General features: G+C 44.3%; 1 protein-coding gene and 1 long non-coding RNA gene across 2 annotated transcripts; one reads left to right on the top strand and one right to left on the bottom strand.

Moving 5' to 3' along the window:
* Nucleotides 1-5,158: 5,158 nt before the first annotated feature.
* Nucleotides 5,159-7,070, bottom strand: TWIST1 (twist family bHLH transcription factor 1). Its single transcript, XM_064487515.1, is given in 4 exon segments — nucleotides 5,159-5,788; nucleotides 6,320-6,448; nucleotides 6,450-6,477; nucleotides 6,552-7,070. Coding segments are annotated over 3 exon segments (561 nt in total). The 5' UTR covers nucleotides 6,998-7,070; the 3' UTR covers nucleotides 5,159-5,788; nucleotides 6,320-6,361.
* Nucleotides 7,071-7,270: 200 nt separating this feature from the next.
* On the top strand, nucleotides 7,271-14,583 carry LOC105092892 (uncharacterized). The gene is made up of 4 exons (XR_010381661.1): nucleotides 7,271-7,764; nucleotides 10,826-10,946; nucleotides 11,580-11,664; nucleotides 12,799-14,583. It is a non-coding gene; the product is annotated as an uncharacterized LOC105092892 (long non-coding RNA).
* Nucleotides 14,584-14,918: the final 335 nt, after the last annotated feature.

The following is a 14,918-nucleotide window of genomic DNA, read 5'->3' as shown; positions in this document are numbered from 1 at the left end:
AAAAGTCCTATCTGTACAAGTCATTAAAAAATCCTTTTCAACCAAACTGATGATTTAACTTGGTAAAATCCCTACCCCATGGGTAGCAGGGATTCCCCAGAGCCCTGGATCCCGCCCCAGGAGGGAGGAATCACCCGCTCATCTTTCAGCCCATCCAAGCATCTTGGAAGTTTAGGGTCTGTCAGGCCTGGCATTCCTTCGCCCTTCTTATCACTCTCTACCCCTTCAAAAAGGCAATTGATTAGTTTCAGCTTTTCCAAACCGAGATCCGATATGTTTCTGAGGATCAAACGTCTTTGAGAAACCAAGAGAGAAACGTGGGGGAGGGAGGATGTGAAGAAAGAAAACTCCAGCGGGGAAATTTGCCTTCTATCCAAACCATCCACACCCAAGGCACCAGAGGATGGGGTCGGGGTGGGGGTTCTGGCCAGGGGATTGGATTGTGACCTCCTGGAAGATGCACCTTCCCTTTCCGGAAGCAACTATTTAAAGAAGAAAATATATATCTAGAAAAGGAGGTTGATGATTTATGCCTGAATTTCCCCTCCAAGCATTTGCCTTTCTTGTATTTACAGGCGTGGCCCCATTTGCAAGCTGTACATCTGTTCTCTTCACGTGACATTTCATAAAAGCCCTAACATCTGGGCAAGATACACTTCCTTCAGGTACCTGCTCAACTTTTCACTTGTCACACTCACGTCACCCCGGGCGCGTCCCTTTCCCCCTCCCGCCTACCTCAGTGATGGGATCTGTGGCTCGTTTTGTTCCAGCCCTCTTCACTGGGGCCCCCAGCCCCAGATGACCCCACATCACCCCTCTCCCAGCGCCATCCTTGCCAGGGCCAATTTCTTTGGAAGACCCCCATCCTTATGTCTCCCGCCTCTGGCTCCACTGTGCAGGTAAGTGAGGACACCATCTTGAACCCAAGGAGAAAAGTCATATTTCCTTCGATTCTGGCTTCAGATCAAAAGCAAACAAAACAAACAAACAAACAAACCTGCCTAATAAGCAAATCAAACTCGCGCTTAGATTAGACAGTCTCATACACAGCCATGTACACTTAAGTGAATTGAGCAAAAGTGAGCAGCTGATTTTGATGACTGCTTTTCATTGAGACTTCACTCTCTCTAGTAGATGTTTAAACTGCATGTTTTACAGAAATTTAATTCCACTCGCTCGCAATCTCCTCTCCCCAAGAAAGCTGCCTTTTGGTATGAATGTTTTTAGAATTTTTTTTTCTTTTCCTAATCTGGAATTTTGTTCCTCTGTCCCCAGCCTAAATCTCACGCATAATTACGAAGACACATCTACAAACTCGAAGAGGGCAGAAAAAATAGAAGGAAAAGAAAATTGTCCACGTAAACAAGAAGGATGGCAGCCCTTCGAGGCCCTGGCTGAAACAAACCCCAAACGATCTCCTTGCAGGGAGCCCACGAAATCCCGGCTATAATTGAGTGTTTTCTTTGAGGTTTCTTGACCATGTGCTTTTTACCATGGTTACTGTGACTCTGATAGGAAAAGCTGGATATTCATTAAGATCCCGTCCCATCCCTTGCCCAAGGCTTATCTCCGTGGCCCTTATACAGGAGAATATAAAGGGCGGAATTTTGTGCCAGTGATTTTAACCTGCCCCACCTTCCAGTGACCTGCCACATGCTCCTTCTTACTTTATAGACATCTGGGAATTCCATACATGCCTTAAACTCCAATTACACACCTTCTTCAAAGGACACGTGCTTTGATTTGCTAAGAACATAAAGTGGGCTCACGTCCTGTAGCCTTGGGACAAAAGAGAGCGGAAAATATATCTCATGCCCTGTTTAATGGGTCTCTCATTTGCTGTTCAGTAAATAAGGATAATTAATAATCCTGTTTGTATTTTTCGAGGGCTTGGTTTCCAGGTGGCTGGGAAATGGTGGGATGGCCGGCTTTTCGAAATTATGAGGAAACCTAGTTTTCCTTCCACTTTCGCCGGTGCTGGGTGTGCAGCACGCTTTATGACACACCAGTGGAAAATTCTGGAAAAGTGGCCCCCAGGGAACCCCCTACCGACCCAAGTTTGTCGCTAATGCAGGCCTGTCTCTGGAAATTTGAGGTTGGGCCTCTGCCTGAAGCTCTTGCTGCTGCTCCCTTCGCTACCGCTGACACTGGGAGCCGCCGCCTCCGCGCAGCAGCCCGACGCGGGCCGGGGGCCGTCCACGCCGTCCCGGGAGGCCACGGACATTGTCACTCTCCCCACCGTGCGGGCCGCCTGCCACCCACGCAGGGGAGTAGGGGCCCGCACCCCCTCCCGCGCGCGCCGCAGGTGAGACTCCCGCTCCCCACGGAGTTCTGTTTGGGTTTCCGTGGCGTTTGTTCCCCGCAGGTTTGTTTGTTTTTCTTCAAATTACAGATGCAGGGAAAACCGCCTGACATCATGAGAGCGGGACAAACGCTCACTTTGAAGGATTCCTGGGCAGGACTTCAAGTGAAATCATATGCCTGAGAAGAACTTGATACCGGTCTAGAGAAAATAACCAGTTCTGAGTTTGCCAAACCGTGGAATGTGCAAAATGCTCGACTTTTTTGCAAGAGGCCAAATGTCCCTTAAAAAGCTCCATTATGAATATGATCCTGAGGACCGAAGGAGCAAGAAGCTTGTGTTGTTGCTGAGTGTGGGAAAAAAGTACACATGTTGTGTGAGTTTCCGCTATTTAACGTTGTTTTATTAATATGTTCCACTTTGGGGAGGGTACCTGCAACTGTGCATGAATTATCATCTGTGCATGTGCTTGTTACCAAGTGTGTGCATAAAGAGGGAAAATGTGTATGATGGGAACAAAAATTCACTGCTTTCTTATGACTGAAGGCTATCAGTCCAACGAAATTAAAAGCAAGATTAAAAAAATTCTGTGCACAGTAAAGCGAACATTCTTATTCAATTGTTTAGAATTCACCCAAGATAATGTAATACAATACATTCCTTCCAGGGAATACATTCTGGCTAAAGAGTTAAAGCTCCCGGGTCCAGACACCTTTAAAATCTCACTTCTGAAACAGGCAATTCTTTCTAAATGTCCTTTAAATAAGAATAAGTAGCAAAATAAAATGAAATAAAATGAAAACAGGAAACGATAGAAAAAGAAACACAGGTGTCTTCATTTCTACTTAAAGGCAGAATTAGCACTGTGGTGTGTATGGGGTGAGGGAGGTTGGGAACACAGAAATAGTCAGCAAGCTGAAAATTGTATTCTAATAGTTAATATTTTCCACTGTGGATTCTTCTCATTCAAAGTAAAATTATTCACCACTTTTCTTTCATTCATTTGTTTATCTATGAAAGTCTCATGGAAAATATTACTTTCAGTTTAGTATTTAGTATTACTCAACATAAATGTGGCATTTGCTTTTCTCTCAAGTCTTTTATGAGAAAAGTAGAGAACCCCCCCCCAAAGAAACAGAATAGAAAAAGAAGAAAAGGCAAATGGAAGGCTACCTTTTTTGAAACTTCTAGTTTCTATATCATCAGAGATAAGATGAAAATTACCTTATCAGCAAGGATGGTCAGCTCCATTCTGATGTACGTCAAGAAATCTGAAATATCAAATAGTCAGACCAAGCTAATGAACAAGGAGATTCCTCCATGAACAATTTAGAAAATGGAGGTGGTTCGATGACACACACAAAAGAGAATTACCATCTTGATACTCTCTCATCCTTCTAGGGCACCCTCTTTACATTTCTGTTCTACACACTCACACACACACTCCACACATATATCCACACATAATCGGTTTCCCATCTCATTATTTTGAAAAGGACTATCAAAATCTAAAAAATTATTTCCCCAAAGTTTCACTAATCTTTTAATTTAAGTAAATTCTACAGGCTCCTTATTGTTAAACATAGTCTTAAAATACACACAATAATAAATTTACAATATTGTTCTGTCAGCATTCTATAATGATGTGTAGAGAGGGGGAGAAAAACCTTCAGGCAATAACATAACCTCAACCTGTGCTAAGCAAATACGATCTGTTTGGATTCATACACTTTTTTTTGTCATAGTCATTGCTTGAATTAGGCAGCAAAATTATTTTCCAGTGTGAAAGCATCCCTAGTTATACTTAAATGCAGTAAACTGGATATAAAAGTTAAGAACTGATACTAAATCACCATTTCTAATGGTATTCATTATAATAGCCAATATTTTTCTGGCCTAGAAATAACCAGAATGAAGTAAAAATCAAGCACTATTTGTCCTTGTTATTGTTTTACTTAACTTCATCAGATTTTGTATACATGTAAGAAACCAGGGAAAAATTCTGTGTAACTTTGTATAAAATCTATTTGCTAATGAACTGACTAGAAAATGAGCAGCTATAGCATTTAAAATTGTAACTCTTACAATAATTACTGAAGACACTGAAAGTTCAGGTTCTTTGTTTGTTTTTCACTTTATAGCTGTATGTTCTTTACATACATTTTGGGAGCATACTTCCCAAATGGGTAACATCAACATAGGGAAATATTCTTAACTTTAGCTTTCCTTTTTAGCAATTAAATGTCATCCTCATTCATGAAAGAACAGTAAAGCAAATTACTTTACAAATGGAATTCTCTTTCATGCTGAATTAAGCTTTATTTTCTATGCATTTGTATTCATTTATATGTGTGTACAGATAGGTAATTCTGATAATACTTTATTCATCCTTTCACTGAAATGAACCTATTATTTAAAAATCCTTATAAAGAGTAGAGGTCATGACAAAACTACAGTAACAAGAGAAAACAGTGCTGAATTCTTAGTGCTTATTTGCATTTAACTGTTTTATAGCTGCCTTCTCAAAATACAAGTTAGTGAGGTGAATTAACTATTAAAGTTTTTGCTGTCTGAGGACTTGATAAGAGATGAAGGAAGGGGAGATGCTAAGTCCACTGAGCACCAAACAGGAATAATGATGATAAAGCTGTCTTTCTAAATAACATGCCTGTACCTATCAGTAGCTAGTTTGAGTTTTTCACTGCTTTATTTATATTAAGTGCTTCCTCACCCTCCTGCATGTCTCCAGAGTTAAACAAGCAGGTATTTACCTCCAACTTAATCCTGAGCTTTAAAAATATAGACCAAACTCTAAGGTTCTTAAAATTTTCAATCATATTTATTTATTGCAGAAAAATAATATACAAAGATATTTACAAAACAATCATAAAAATATGAATGCATTTAGACACCGGATCTATTTGCATTTTACCATGGGTCATCAATAAATAAATAGAATGTTGTTTTTTTGTATTTTAAGTTTTTTTTCCCTCAGAGGAAGAATGAAAAAAGGAATTAACTGACTATGATTTTGCAAGTCAGTTTAATCCCAGTATCTTTATTTCTAAAGGTGTTCTTAAAATTCCTCTGATTGTTACCATTTAAAAATGGAGAAAGTCCATAATGATGCCTTTCCTTTCAGTGGCTGATTGGCACGACCTCTTGAGAATGCATGCATGAAAAAATAAAAATTAAAATAAAAACATTCTTCGTCAAAAAAAAAAAAAAAAAGGAACACAAACAACTGTTCAGACTTCTATCAGAATGTAGAGGTGTGAGGATGGTGCCGCTGCCCGTCTGGGAATCACTGTCCACGGGCCTGTCTCGCTTTCTCTTTTAAAAGTGCGCCCCACGCCCTGTTTCTTTGAATTTGGGTTCTGCTCTTCTAATTTCCAAGAAAATCTTTGGCATATATATATATTTTTAGTTATCCAGCTCCAGAGTCTCTAGACTGTCCATTTTCTCCTTCTCTGGAAACAATGACATCTGCAAAAACCCAGAGGGGGGAAAATCGGTTATTGTTTAGGTCTCTGGCTGTTTTCTAAGACTAGTGAGCACTGTTCTTATCACCACCACGGAGAAATTACGCTGAACAACCTGGAAGGATTTCAGCCCAAGGGCAAGAGGAAGTGGGTGGGCGGAAAGAAGGAGGAGGTGGAATTTGGAAACATTTGTTTTAAGGAGAACGAAAACTTAAAGCCAAAAGAAAGGGAGGCGCTGGCAAGACTGTCCTTACCCATAACCCTCGAATCTTTCTCAGTCTTCCCTCCTATCTGTCACGCATACTCACGCACACGCACACCTTTCACAAGGGCGCATCCCTCTCTCCCTAGCGGGGAATGAGCTGCCTTCCAGGGACGCTCGGGGGATGAGGTGGCGGTGCCAGGTTGGGGTGGGGGGAGGCTGAGAGGGGAGTGGGAGACAGGGAGGAAGGCAAGGTGTACTGGGAGCCGCGGCCTGGCCGTCAGTCGGTCCGCTACCTGAGCGGCGAAGGGGCGCAGAGGCGCCGGTCCTTACCTAGGTCTCCGGCCCTGCCGAGGGGGTGGGGAGCTCCGCCTGCTAGTGGGACGCGGACATGGACCAGGCCCCCTCCATCCTCCAGACCGAGAAGGCGTAGCTGAGCCGGGGGGGGGGGGGGGGGGGGGGGGGTTGCCATCTTGGAGTCCAGCTCGTCGCTGGGGGGGGGGGGGGGGGGGGGGGGGGGGGGGGGGGGGGGGGGGGGGGGGGGGAGGGGGGGCTGGGGGGGGGCGGCTTGTCGGGAGGGGGGGGGGGGGCTGGGGGGGGGGGGGGGGGGGGGATGATCTTCCGCAGCGCGGCGAACGCCTCGTTCAGCGACTGCGTGCGTTGGCGCTCCCGCACGTTGGCCATGACCCGCTGAGTCTGCAGCTCCTCGTAGGACTGCGGACTCCCGCCGCCGCTGCTGCTGCCGCCGCCGCCCGCGCCGCCGCCGCCGCAGCCCGCAGACTTCTTGCCGCGCTTGCCTTGAGCCGGGCTGCCAGGCTCCTCGCCGCCTCCGACGCCCCCGCCCGCGGCCCCGCCGGGCCCCGCGCCGCCCCCCGCGCTGCGCCGGCTGCTGCGCCGCTTGCGCCCCCCGCGCTTGCCGCTCGGTGGCTGCTGCCGGTCCGGCTCCTCCTCGCTGTTGCTCAGGCTGTCGTCGGCCGGCGAGACTGGCGAGCTGGACACGTCCTGCATCATCTCTCGGGCGGCGACGCGCGGCCTCGCAGGCCCGGGGCAGAGGGGCGGCCCGGGGAAGAGGAAGAGAGCGGGGCGCCTCAGCCCGCCAGCTTCCCCCGCGCGCGGCGCCGGCCCGGGCGGTGCGGCCCGCGGAGGAGGGAGCGGGAGGAGGGACAGGGAGGATCTCCGCGGGGAGGGCGCGCGGGGGAGGCGGGGAGGGAGGCGGGAGGGGGAGGGGACGGTGTGGATGGCCCCGAGGTCCAAAAAGAAGGCGCCCAACGGCCGCACGCACACCCCGCTCAGCCTCCTGGAAACGCTGCCGGTGCCGGCGAGCCTGCGAGGTGTCTGGGAGTTGGGCGAAAGCTGCTGACTTGGAGGCTCTTATACCTCCGTGCAGGCGGAAAGTTTGGGGGCAGCAGTGTCATTGGCCTGACGTGGGGAGGAGGGACTTTTAGAAGTTTTATAGGAAAGTTTCCGCTTTCCAGCCCCCCTTCTCCGTCCCCACCCCCCTTACTCGGGGTCTAACAATTCGTCTTCCCAAACCATTCAAAAAGGACCTGGACCAGGCGGCCAGCCCCTCTGCCCGCCTCTTTGCTGCCCTCCCCCTTCCCTCCCCGCCGCCCTCCGCTCGCGGGCGCGGGGCGATTTCCTTCCGCGCTGGAGCGCGCGGGCCGCGCCCCCGCACCCGAGCGCAGCCGGGGGAAGTGGCCGGAGGGGACCGTCTCCACTGCGGTGTGGGTGCCTCTCGGAGTGGCTGTGACAGCAGCGGAGGCAACAGCTTCTACGCAGTGGGTGAAGTCTCATCTCGCCCCAGTACTCTCTGGGTCCGTGGGGCGGGTTTGGGATTGCTGGGGCGGAGGGAATGGCCAGAAAACTGACAACGGCGAAGCCCACTCGATGGTCAGGTAGACGGGCCCCTGGAGTCCCAAGGGCCAAACCACCGTGGCTGGCCCTAAGCTCGTGGGCGTTTATGAAGACGTGGCCACGCCGAGAACTGCAGATCTGCGCCCGGCCTGTTCTCTCAACCTTCCCAAAAAGCATCGGGGCCTTTCTTTTGCCTCCATAATGAACCAATCTATCACTTCCCAACACCCAAAGGACTAGACTTCCGAAGGTGCTAGAAAGAGGCAGAAGTTCGTTCTCCCGCGGAAGGCGGTCCTGTGCATGGAGAAGGCAGCAGGGTCGAAGGTGGGCAGCGCAGCGTCTTCGCCGCGGCCCTGATTGTCTGAACTGCTAGCCCAAGCTGGAGGACCCTGTGGCCATCTCATCCCCACCCCTCTTTCAGTTAAGGCCCTGCATTGTGACTTTTAAGGTCGGCTATAAGAGAGTGAGATGGGTGCTCAACATTGCCTGGACACGCGGGGCCGACGGCTGCGAGAGCCCCTTCCCCCTCCCCCCCCTACTTCTAGGAGGTCCTGTGGGCAATTATGTTTCGAGTTCCCCAAACGCACCCCAGTTATCTGGATACTTTACCATTTTAAGCGTTTCTATCTAATAAGTAACAACGAAAAGCCCCTAAGAGGGTGTTAATGCAGATTCTGGCAAGTCGGAAGCAACAGAAGTTGGTGAGCTGTAAGGGAAGGGAAGGGAACCCGCCGTGGAAGAGATGCCCATCTTTGCAATGTTAGACTTTTTTTTTTTTTCCTATTTTGGAACCAGTTAGGCTAGAATAACCATTTCATGTTCATTCCTTACGTTGCAAAGCAAACTAGAGGTCAAAAGCAGTAGTTGGGTTTTCGGGCGGATTTTGGGGTGTGGAAGTTGTGTACCTTGCGCTCCGGTACCCTGCGCAGGCCGAGGTCCGCTCACACTCTACACGGTTTGGACTCGCAGGCGCGAATTAAGTCAGCGAAGCCGCCCTTTCTAGGCCGGACCGAGGGTCGCGGCCCACGGTGTCTGGAGGAGGAGGCGGGAGCCCAGGCGACGCGCGGGCAGGCCACGTGGCTGTGCCCCGCTGAGGCTCGCAGCTTCGGTCCCGGAAACTCCGGGTTCAGGAGTGCCCGGGGCAGGCCGAAGGGCGCAGCCTTATGGGGGAAGTGAGGGCAAGAAGAATCCCTTCCGCGGGGGGCGAACAAATCGAAGCTTTCCTGGGAGGGGCAACTTGCAGGGTTTGTCCGTCACTATTTTTACAAACTTTCAGACAGTAACGACAGGGTGCCAACATGTCTGCTTCGCGAGTCGCTTCCACACTTTAAAATGAAAGCCTGTCTGAAAATTAGTCTACTTGACCTCCACTTAATAGTACACAGGCAGGTCTTCTTAAAACAAAAAGATAAGTCGCTGCTGTGATTGTATCTTCTGCCTAGAGGATTTGATCTTTCGGAAGCAGTTAGAGAACAGGCAGAAATCCTGCCCTACTCTCTGCTGTGCTCTTTTGTAAATCTGAATTGCAGAATATTTCGCAATTCTTATTTGAACGTGGCTGCAGATATCTCGAAAAATTTCCACCTTTACCCATCTCTGCTTTTTTTCTAAAGACCAAAAATCTCAAATCTTAATTTTGTTTTGTTTTGTTTTCCTATTTAGCTGAATACTCAAAAATAAAGAGATCAAATAATTGGACTCTTTCCTTTGTGGCTATGGGTAAGCAAGACAGGAAAGTGTGGGCAAAGTGTAAAGGAAACCTTACCTGACCAAGGGGAATTGGGGTGAAGGGGACGGGGATGGAAATGGGGGCAGGGGAAGCTGGAGGAGAAATCGAGTCCGCAACAGCGCAGCAGCCAGGGATCATTAGTTAGCCCGACTTGCAAAGTAATCAATCTTGTAAGACTAGTTATTAAACAAGCGAGCCCAGCCCTTCTCCGGACACTCAACTTCTAGGGGATCAAGAGCATTCAGCCACTGGGTACAGGGATCCCCAGGACTGAGGTGATGCTATTGATGCTGGAATGCTTAGAAGGTTTAAAATGAATGAGCTAACAAGAACCATTCCCGGGTGCGGAGTCTTCTTGACAGAGCCACGATGAACGCCTTCAATTCTGAGAAAAATTTTCTCTTGAACTTTTCAAAGAAGTAGAGGATGAGAATGAGGGGTTTTGAGTGTTTATATGTTACGTTTTAAGCAGAAGGTTGTAGCTTGCCAAATGAATTGCCTTTCAAAACATCTAAGGCTTGACACTCCTTACTTTGCAAACTGCAACATTTCCTGGCCTGATTGTCCCATCTATATTCTGCTTAATATTTTATCTACCAGATTTCTTATCCACACTTGCTGGGGCAAGAATAAGGTAAGCTGTCTTCTTACGTGCTGAAGAGCCAAATAATACTAAATATTTTATATATGCAACAATAATGATAACTTCCACAATACTTGGTTTAACATTTGAAAGCTTACTTAGTTTTAAAATCTTAATTTCAGGTTCTTAAAAGGGGTCTTAGAAATTTCCTTTGGGACTGGACTTAGCCTGACTTGAAGGATGTTAGAAGACTACCTTCCTTGGGAATACTGCATTAATTGGAATTAGATCATTTCATCTACTTCTAAAATAAATCCCCTAAAAAATTAACTGAAAACACTCAGATAATTCAAAACGAGCTTTGTTTTCAAACTGCAAACTTGGTATCCTTCCTTAGGAATGTGTGCTGTATTAAAAATTGAAAAAAGAATACTGTTAAAAGTAACAGAATTAGGAATCTCATAATCAGCATATGCAATAAGTATGTATGTATCTGGTTTTTTTTCAGAGCTTGAATATGCACTGGCATTCTCTTAGCAACATTTATAAATACTTTTAGAGAGGGAAAAGAAACACATACATACTATAGAATTGTTAGCAAGCTGGTACATATTGGAGTTGGGGCTTGGACAGAAAGTGAGTACTTAAATCTGTTCCGATTCTTTCTCCTCAGTTTTTGGATGACATACCACCTGTCTGCTGGCTTAGAGTTCTGCGAAATAATTTCTCTGGATTGCATGAATGAAGCACAGGACCATTCACACAGAAGAGGGCGCAGATTGGAAAACGCTGCAGTTGAGTGCATCTTAGATGAGACTACGTGTTCGATTTCATCTTATTTTGAACACTCCACAGGGATTGCTTAGTTTGATATTTAAAAGAAAGTTTTGTTAAAGTGGAATATAAAGTTTGTGTCAGTATAGGTGACTTGGATAACTCAGTGTTTCTTCTTCAGTGAAACAGGTAGCTTTAAGAATGTTTGAACACCTTACCCTAAATAAGAGGTCATTCTCTTTCTCTTTTAATGATAGTTTAATTCATGAATTTAACTGATTCTACTTTTCCCTGTCTGAATTTCTCTAAGAATAAGGAACTAAAATTATGAAAATTGAAGCTTCCAATCCAGAAATAAAATGAAAAAGTATAAAGCACAAGACATTGAGTTGCCAAGGGCACCTCAAATGAGCCATATTTTCAAATAAATAAAACCTTTAAAATAGCTAATATTCTGCACTCAAAATGAGGATGAGATATGGAGAAATAATATATCAAACTTGTACGGAAAGAAGAATCAGAGTGTGGAAGAATATATAGTCTTGAAGTGTCTTCCCCCTACCCTGTATTACCTTATTGGGTATGCATGCAAGAAAGTCTGTGTTTCAGCTTCTTAACCTTGTTGAAATATGCTCTCACTTTACTCATTTCAGAGTTGCTGGAATAACTGAAGAAATAATGTAAGAAATACACAGTTATTCATAGAGGCTCTTCTTGTGGCCACAATCTTCTTACACAGTAAGCATTTTTATCTCTTCTTTTTAATCATCTGATGATCAAGTAATTTAAATATAAATGGAATGATTTATGTTCTGTGTTTTTCCAGCTAAAGTTTCCTTTCCAATTACTCACAATTTTCATCTCTCTTCACTTCAAGGGATTTCCTTTTTTCACAAATGGCTCTTCCTGAAGCCTTAATTCCTATTTCCATTGTTTGGATTGATTCTTCCTTGAAAAACATGTTGTTTTTGCCAGTGACCACAAGAGGACACAATTTCCCAGAGAACTTTGTTGAAAAAGAGGCTTATAGAAGAGGAAAGCTAACAAAATAGCAAAAATACCACACAATCAATGAATGTCATTTGAGGGAATTTCTGATTTACATCACTTTTTGAAAACCTAAAAATGAGCTGGCTTTCAAGCTTTTGATTTTGGGGGGAAGATTTAATCTTTTTCTTTATTGTAGAACGTAAAAGAAAAGCGTACATTTAAGAAAATATACTAAAATCCTACCATTTTAAGGGAAAATAATTACTTTCTATTAGCATTTTTTAAAAAAATAGCATTTTTCAACAAATAATTCAACAGAAGAAATTCATTTTACATTAGCAGAATTTTGTACAAAACTCTCAGTGACCTAGAATTTTACCTTTTAAATATTAGAGCCAAGTTTGGCAATGAAAAACAATTAAAAAAAATATCTATTACTATTCCAAAATGCCTTTGAACATTTGAATTTTCAGTCTGGGCACTTGGGATGTCTTTACATGAAAAATTACATGGAAATTATGTTTTATGGTTTGTCAGTTATATTGTAATGCTCATAGTAGGTTAAGAACTAAAATTATTTTTCAAATATATGGAAAAATAGGATATTTTAAAAGTGTTGACCCCCAACACTTCCCCAGAATTATTACACACATCTTTGACTTAATTTAAGGTCACCTTACTCTTTCCTACTACTTTTTCTCTAAAAAGGATTTTAGAGCATCTGAGTACTTTGTAAATTAAGGTAAATTAGAACAAACTATGTTTTGATATTTTTCTGAAAGAATTTTATAGTTCTGGTGGAGTGCCATAACAACCAGGCTGGGAAATCCCCATTTCAGTGGAAACTCAATGCTTTTGCTTTGCATTTGTGTCTTTTTGCAGAAACATTCCTAATCACATTCTCTGAGACCCTGCTGGAGGGAGTGAGCAATGGACCAAAAGACCTGGAAATGAAGAAGAGAAAAAGATAAGAGACAAGGAACAGAGTAAAAATAAGGACATCAAGAGAGACAGAGCAGAGTGTGAAGAGGGAGGGTGAAAGAGGTAGCTGGAACAAGTGAACAAGAAAAAGAGAGAATGTATGTATGTAGGGAGAATAAAAGGATTAAATGACAAGAGAAAGAAAGATACTAATGCACCTAGTGGGAAATAGAAAAGCACCAGGATTATTTGCCTCATATTTTCTGCTCAGAGATTGTTTCAAGTAGTTGTCTGTCCCTTGGTGTAGGCATTCAGTTTTAAAAATCCTTGTCATTCTCAGCCAAGTATAACAAAAAATAAAGAACAGGGTGGAGAGCCATGAAACTTTTAATTAAGGTTGACATTCATCTAATAGATATGCTGTATTTAGAATTACAGTGAAGATGGTAACATATTGTGGTCACTGGATCTCAAGATGGCGGCAGGAGGATGTTTGGGGGAATACGGATGCTGTTATTGCGAACCATGATGGATGTTCAGAAATCTGTGGTTGCTAAGGCTCCAGGCTCATTAGTTATCTTCCGTTTCCTCTACCATGAATATCAAACTGGGTGCTTTTCCCTGTGGTTAGCCAGTATCAATGCCTTTGGCCTCCCACCTCAAATACCTCAGGGAAAGACATAGCTATAAGTGATGAGTCATCCTCACTGAAGACCTTGAGAAATTGTAAGGTTATGGCTCTGATTATGGTCCATTCAGGAGACCTGAATTCTGGTTTCACCTGGCCCTAATTAATTGCAACACATTTATTGATTCTTTTGTAATTTAACAAAAATGCATCAAAGTCTCAATTTTAGGTGCTCTGAATAAGAAGATTTTGTCTCTGACATCAAGGATATCACAGTCTAAAGAGAAATAAAACAGGAAAACAATTTTGTAAGAAAATGCTAACAGAGGCAAATGCTGTAATAGATATTTTCAAGGAGTGCCAAAGAAGGACACTGGACCTGATCTGAGGTAACAGAATGCCTTTGTGCATTGGGAAATTGCCTCACTGCAATGGTAGCCTCCAAATAAACTCCCAGGAAGCCTGTCCCAGAGAGAAACATACAGAAAGGTCCACAGACCAAATTAAGATGCACATGTCACATGGCTTATTGAGTCAATTTGAAACATAAAGTAAGAAAGAGAAATAGATGGAGTAGGTTAATATACTATGATAGGTTGCAAACAGGCAGGAAGGACCATGCTACCCAGATCCTGGGGTACACAGATATACAGTGTTAACATGTTTTGTTTCTCTCTCTCTCTCTCTCCCTCCCCAGCACCCTTCCTTGCTGATGGTGTGGTTAAGAGGTCCAAAGTTAAGGGTGAGCAATGATGGAGGGGACTAGGTCACTGGAGCTAAATACATTTGCTCTATTAGAGAGGCACAGGACAGATACTTTCTTTCATAGCTGAGGCTTGATACTTACCTGCTGAGCAGCTATGGATTTTCTCTGTCTTGGCCAGAGAACAGGTACGCCAGATTGGATGTGACCAAAGGCAGCATATTTAAAACCTCATAGATATGGGTGCCTCATGAATATGGGATTCCCTGAGAGCTTCATGACACTTTGATGCTTACATAGTCTTTCTGTCCCTTAAGAAGAAGAAATCTCTCTGGTTACTTATTTCCAAACTTAATATCATCAATTCTCCTTGTTTCTTTTACTCATTTTTGGCACAAAAGTTTAGACCCTCAGTTGGCCGCAAGTGGTTTCCAGAACTAGAAGGAAACTCATTCTCATCACTTAGGAAAATGCTTTCAGGTTCCGTACATCCAAATCTTAGAGTTATAAGCAGTCATAGTGAAAACGTTTTCACCCATAAAACTTGACTAATCAGACTAGATAATTTCTAACATCTTTTACATACTTTTCAACTTTTTAGCAGAATTGGGTATTCGTAAGTAAAACAGCAAACATATATCACTGTTTTCCTGTAACACTTTATCTCAGCTTTAGTCTTGAAGGATGAAGAGGGATGAACCAGATGAGAAGTAGAAAGGGTGGGAGGAGAGAAAGACACTGGGAGTGGCA

The sequence above is a fragment of the Camelus dromedarius genome, chromosome 7 (assembly GCF_036321535.1).
Source record: "Camelus dromedarius isolate mCamDro1 chromosome 7, mCamDro1.pat, whole genome shotgun sequence".
NCBI classification, from domain to species: Eukaryota; Metazoa; Chordata; class Mammalia; order Artiodactyla; family Camelidae; genus Camelus; species Camelus dromedarius.
Note: the sequence above shows the minus strand (reverse complement) of the source record. Positions and strands in the feature narration are given on the sequence as shown.